Source organism: Carlito syrichta, unplaced genomic scaffold (assembly GCF_000164805.1).
Source record: "Carlito syrichta isolate Samal-C Ts95f unplaced genomic scaffold, Tarsius_syrichta-2.0.1 Scaffold136370, whole genome shotgun sequence".
Lineage (NCBI taxonomy): Eukaryota > Metazoa > Chordata > Mammalia > Primates > Tarsiidae > Carlito > Carlito syrichta.
Window position 1 is genome coordinate 21962 of NW_007080466.1, and position 5998 is coordinate 27959.

Genomic DNA, 5998 nt, shown 5'->3' on the forward strand with positions numbered 1-5998 from the left:
CCCCCGCTCCTCGGACCCGCCGCCGCGGCCTCCTCCGCCGCTGCCGCCGCTCGCCCGGCCCGCCGCGCCGCTCCGCGCCCACCGCGCGGCCCGCCTCGGCTCCCGTAGTAGGGCTCCGGCCTGGCCCGGCGCCTCGGGCTCGTTCGGCCGCGTTCGGCCGCACTCGGATGTTCTCGGGCGCGCTCGGCACCGCCCCCGCCTTCCCGGCCGCTCCTTCCTCCTCTCGCCCGCTCTGGTCTCAGGCCCTGCCGCAGCTTCAGACGCGGAGCTTCCTGGGCTGCGCCACCTGCCCGCTCAGTTGACCCCTCCGCGAGGGGGCTGCAGCTCAGGGTGGAAGGAGGAGGCGGCGGCCGTGTACTGGAGGAGGCGCAGCTTCTGCGGCGGCGGCGGCAGCAGCTTCGGCGCCGAGGTCAGCAACGGCCTCGGGCGCCCCACGGCTTCGGATATTTCCGCCACTTGCCCGCTTCAGCTCGGCCCCCCGCTTGCGTTCTACGCCTGCGCGGCCGCCGCAAAACCGCGTCGCTCCACGGTGGGGTTGGGGCTTCGGACTTCTTCGGCTGGACTCGGGTATTTCCGTTCGTGGAGATGGTGCTTCGGCTATCCTGCGGTCACTTCCGGGAACCCTTGCTGGGCCGGGCAGGAAGCGGTGTTGACCGCCATCTTTAAGTGGGGCGGATACGGGCCGCTCTGCTCGCCGTCGTTCCGTCCTGTATTCCTTTTCTGCTGAGCACGGCGGGGGTGGATCAGACAAGGTCTTTGGCCCCGTAGGTCACAGACAAAGGCAGGGTGGTCGCGGCCAGAGGGTACGAGGTCTAGGGCGTTGCCCAGAGGGTACGGGATCGAGCACCCTCCGTGTCCCATCGCAAACCCAAAGCTGATGGAGATTCTGATTGAGGTAAACTAAGAAAACACAATGTGTTAGAGAGCGGTAAGCCCTGGAAGTTTACAGGAGTTGTACGAGAAGACCCGTCGGCGGTGAACACTTGTGGGACAGGACGCGGGGGTGGAGCCGTGCCCACCAAGGCGCACTGCGGCCTCGACTGTTCGCCCTGTGTCAGGAGCCGGGGCCGTGTGGGCGGTGTCAGCCTTCCGCCCAATCACAGCTCAGCGTGCCAGGAAGGCGGGAGGAAGCGGCTATCTGCGGGGCAGCGACTTCCGGCCTGTGAGCGGCGGGTGGCCGAGCCGCCACCGCTCTTGCTCTCGGTGTCCTGAGTGCGGCTCCTCGGCACGTCCCCTTTGGTCGCCGGAGTGTCGTGAAAGACGCGGTCCTGACGGTGCACACAGGCCGTGGTGAGGCCAGGCAGGCGTGCTCACGGGCTCGTTATGCTGTGGGACGAGTCTTCCATCGACCCCACCCGGGTCCGCGGGCCTCAGCTCGGGCCCAGCCTGGCGCTCGCCCCTCACCTCGCCCCCCGTTCCCTCAGCGCCTGCTCGGGCCTGTCTCGCCTTGGGGGTTGCCTTCGCCATTTCGGACCTCAGTCTGGCGCCGCTCCTGGCCCTGGCCTCCGCGGAGGCCCTTCCCCGTGCGTGCCGGGCACCTTCGGCCCCGTGGGCTGTTGGCAGCTGTGTTTCTGCTGCCGCTCCGCCTTTTGCCTCTTCTGGCTTCGGTGCCCTATCCTACCCTCAAAGACACTCCCCCGCTTCAGCCCTCAGTTGTCCCAGCCTCGCGCCCCCGCATCCTTTCTTGCCTTTGCCCTTAAGAGCTGAGGACTAGAGAGGCCTCCGGTGAGGATGGGGCTCAGGAGCTTCAGGCAGCTTGGGCTTCATGACTTCAGTCGTTTCTTCTTCCTCAGGCTTCACACGAGACTGGTTCTGGGACTCAGAGGGCCCCTCCAGACTTAGTCTTCCTCTCTGTCCCTCTTCATTCTCAGCTGCCCTGCCGTTTCCACAAGGCAGTGGACCATTTTGGTGTATCCATCGAGTCTCGGGGTGGCTCCTATTTGCTAACCTGCCCATGTGTCACCCTTGGGTCCACTGCTGAGGGCCCATCTAGGTCCCCCAGAGGTGTGTTGCTGGGCTAGCCAAAGCTGGACTCGAGTGGTCTTTGACCTCATGGCTTATCATCCAGTGGCAAAGACCATCAACTAAGCAACAACCTGCTGGAAGGAGGTCATGGGGTCCAGACCAGGGAGGAGGGGATGGCTGAACTGAAGCTGGGGGCTGGGTTGGATGTTGTGCAGGTGTGTCTTCCTCATCACTCTCAGAGCTGCCTAAGTGGTAAGAGAGTGCAGGAGTTGGGTGGCTTAGGAGGTGACCGTGCCTGTAGCTTCTACTTTTGGGGAGGCTGCTACTTTTGGGGAGGTAACAGCTTGGCATGTGCAAAGGTCCTGAGGAAAGCCAAGGCCAGTGCCTCAGTGGGGATAGGCAGAGCACAGTGGGCTAGGAATAAGGTTGGACGTGCAGATATGGGCGTTGGTGTAATTTCTGGGAGCTGACACTGGGAAGACAGGTAGTTTTGTAGAAGAGGGGTGGGAGCAGGCAGGGAAAGGAGGCTGATGGGTGGTGCCTTAGTTGGCAAGGCCAGCAATGGGGATTAGAGCGGTGCTGAAGAGTAGAAAGAAGTAAAATCAGGGCTGGGCTCGGTGGCTCAGCCTGTAATCCTGCGCCTTTGGGAGACTGAGGTGAGTGGATTGCCTGAGCCCGCGGGTTCAAGACCCGCCTGGGCAACTTGGTGAGACCTCATCTCTACAATAAATCAAAAAATCAGCCGGGTGTGGTAGCACATGCCTGTAATTCCAGCTATTTGGAAGGCTGAGGCGGAAGGATCGCCGGAGCCCAGCAGGTCGAGGCTGTGGTGGCTGGGAGTGGCCACTGCACTCCAGTCTGGGTGACAGAGTGAGACTCCAACTCAAAAAAAAAAAGAAGTAGAATCAGGGAGGCTGGAGTTGGGGTGAAAACAGTTGGATGGATGTGGCATTGCGGGGAAGGGGTGCTGGGCCTGGGAGCAAACAGTGTGGCCTCAGGTGCAGACCATGCAGAAACAGGCTGCCTGGGGCCATTGTTATAGCTGTGTCAGTTGACCAGGGCCTTGGACGTTCCTTTCCTGGATTCCTCTCGTGGCTGTGTGGGGCCAAGTGGTCATTCTGTCCAGGTCCTTAGCTCTGCTAATAGTATGGTAGCACTTGCCTGCTAGGAGGCTCAGTCCCCACCCCTCTGCTCTACATACAGATCCCTGCCAAGGAGTGGCCTCTGGTCCAGGCTGGCTTGTGTCCTTTCCCCTGAGGACAGGGCTCCAGTCTTGTGACTTGAAGCAGCAGGGGAAAGTCTAGCTACACCCCTGGAAGAAGGTTGGATACACAGGCCACAAGCCGTTTCTGGAAATGCCCAGGCTTAGGCTAGACTGACACCTGCTCAGAGTGACACCTTAACTGGGGTGTAGGGCTCAAGTAGGACCTTGCTGCATGCAGCCCTCTTGTTTGAAATTGCCTTTCACCCTGTGTTACCTGCCCCCAAGGCACCCACCAGGAGAGTTGGGGGGCTGTGTCAAGGTCCTAGCCAGTAGGATGGAAGAAGATGGTAAGGCAGAAGAGGCAATGGCATGGGTTCTGGAGATGCTGCGCTGAAGTCTGCAGGAAGCTGAATCTGCACTGGCAGCATTTTGTCCACTTTTACATGTGCTGCTGTCAGCTGCATTTCCTGTGACTTGCTGCTGAATGTACTCCCATGTGGGGGATTCCATGTGGGTGATTTCTTGTGGACTCCTACAGGGACAGGGTGGGAGGAGCCTTTAGCCCAAATGATGGAAATGATAACCAGACTGGTGGGGCCCTGACTGCAGGGTCCTTCTGTGCCCTCAGAGCCTGCTAGTTGTACATGGGAACAGGAAAGTCCTGAAAACCCTGAATTTCCAGGTGAGACCTGCCAGCTTTTAAACCGAGGAAATGGTTTCCCAGGTGTAAAATAGTTTAATAAAGATATCAGGTGGAATGTGACTTGCCAGGTGCCAGTTTGCTCTTTTCACTGTATCCAGTGATCTTGGTTGGCTGAGGAAAATCGGGCCTGTTAGGGTCCTCTTTTGGGGTTTGGCTCGGTCCGGTGCCTCAGGTATAACCACAACAAGAGGGGTGTGCAGGTCTCAAGTATCACAGTTTAGGCACAGTGCCACCCACAAACCTTGGTTGGTGAGTCTAAATGGAATACTAGGCTTCCAGCTGTCAGAAATGCTGTGAACCCACAGGGGGAGGATGAGAGTCTCCATGAGTACTACCTCTCCAGCAACTCCTACTTATTGCAGGGATGAGGTGGGATGTCATTAGGTTGGAGCTGACTGAAAAATGAGCTGGGGGTGGAAGAGGTGGGATGGAAATCATAAGGGCTGATTTGAAGCAAGCTGGAGGACTTGGGCTCAGGAGGCTGGTAATCCCCCTGGGGACTGAGTGTTCTCCCAATTCCTTGGAGGTTGCATGTCAAGGGAAGATGCTGTGCAGTGTCACCACCTAAGAAGGGCTGGGCTCCACACCTGTCCACCTAGGCATCATTGCGCAGGGCAGAGACTACAAACTCAGACCTATTCACCTGCAGCTCTGATAGGGGACTGAGTGAAACAGGAGTTGGGAAGGAAGAAAAGACTAGGGCAGCAGTAGGTCCTTCCAGAAGCAATTCTTACACACCAGGCTCATTGGGTCCTTTAGAGACACCTGCACTGATGCCCCCTCTGGAGTTTCATCCTAGGCCCATGGAGCATCCTCCAAGCCCAGCAATCCCAGGATCAGCTGAATAGCACCCCCTCCAAGACCTCTGGGTCCCAGGCCCATAGGGCCTCTTGGTGGTCCGAAACCCTGGGAACAGCCCAGCAGCAGCCCCTTTCTCAGGGACCTGAGTTTCAACTTCATGGGAAACTCATTGTAGCTTCTTCTATGTTGAACTGCTTCCCTTTGTTCCTCTAGTCCTAAGGGTCCAGCTGCTCCCTGCAGTTCCTACCTTCCCCACTTCCATGACAGCTTGAGTGACTCTTTTCCAGTGACCCATCAATCACCTAACACCTAGGTAGCATGGTGTCGTGCGACACATGTGTAGGCTCTAGGCAGATGCTCACAGAGAACATTTCCTTCTCTCTGGAGTTGAAACTGAGGTCAGCTGCCCAGGGTGACCTGAGGCTGTACTGCCCAAGGCTGCTCTGCCCCGCCTACTGGCGGACCATTCCTTCAGTGTAAGCCACAGGCAGTGTGTCCAGTGTCTATCCCATGCACAGGAGCAGGTGATGCTAGCAGCCACCTCTGCGGGGGGTGGAGAGGGACGGGTGGCCCTCACAGGAATCACGTAGGTGCAGAGGGAGCACAGCACGGTGAGTGTGACCACTAAGGTGGGGAGACACCGAGTGGGTGGAGACCCAGTTTCCATCTACTGTTTATTGAGCACCTATTTGGTTCAGGCCCTGGACGGGCCTGTTCGTACCCACGTGATCGCCGTCCTCACAACAACCCTGCGAGGTAGGGTCCCTACCAGGGTGGCTGCGGTGTGGCCTGGCCACAGCTACTCGGCACTGTGGACGCGCTGGTGCTGGATGAGCTTGGTGCTCTGGTGGAAGCGGCGGCCGCAGTCCTGGCAGGCGAAGGGCTTTTCGCGCCGGTGCGTGCGCAGGTGCTGCGTGAGCGTCGGCCGCTGGCGGAAGGCCTTGCCGCACTCCGGGCATGCGTAGGGCCGCTCGCCTGTGTGGATGCGCCGGTGCTGCGTGAGGTTGGCGTGCTGCCGGAAGCGCTGGCCGCACTCGGGGCAGGCGAAGGGCCGCTCGCCGGTGTGGATGCGCCGGTGCTCGGTGAGCCGCGAGACCTGCGTGAAGCCCAGGCCGCACTCGCCGCAGTGGTAGGGCTTTTCGCCGGTGTGTGTCCGCTGGTGGCGCGTGAGCTTGAGCCGCTGGCTGAAGCGCTGGCCGCACTCGGGGCAGGCGAAGGGCTTCTCGCCCGTGTGCACGCGCAGGTGCTGCGTGAGCGTGGGCCGCTGGCGGAAGGCCTTACCGCACTCGGCGCAGGCGAAGGGCCGCTCGCCGGTGTGGATGCGC

The 5998-nt window shown here is 60.1% G+C and overlaps 2 protein-coding genes across 2 annotated transcripts in view; both read right to left on the reverse strand.

Moving 5' to 3' along the window:
• The window catches only part of UBE2M (ubiquitin conjugating enzyme E2 M), a 3694-nt gene extending 2833 nt beyond the window's left edge, over positions 1-861 (reverse strand). The window contains exons 1-2 of the mRNA XM_021708408.1: positions 655-861; positions 436-557 (exon numbers count right to left, since the gene is read on the reverse strand). Coding sequence (XP_021564083.1) covers positions 436-557; positions 655-861 — 329 coding nt within the window. The remainder of the gene's footprint in view (positions 1-435; positions 558-654) is intronic.
• A 4461-nt stretch (positions 862-5322) lies between these two features.
• The window catches only part of MZF1 (myeloid zinc finger 1), a 12694-nt gene continuing 12018 nt past the window's right edge, over positions 5323-5998 (reverse strand). Inside the window, exon 6 of the mRNA XM_021708409.1 lies at positions 5323-5997. Within this exon, the coding sequence (XP_021564084.1) occupies positions 5473-5997 (525 nt within the window). The 3' untranslated portion in view covers positions 5323-5472. The remainder of the gene's footprint in view (position 5998) is intronic.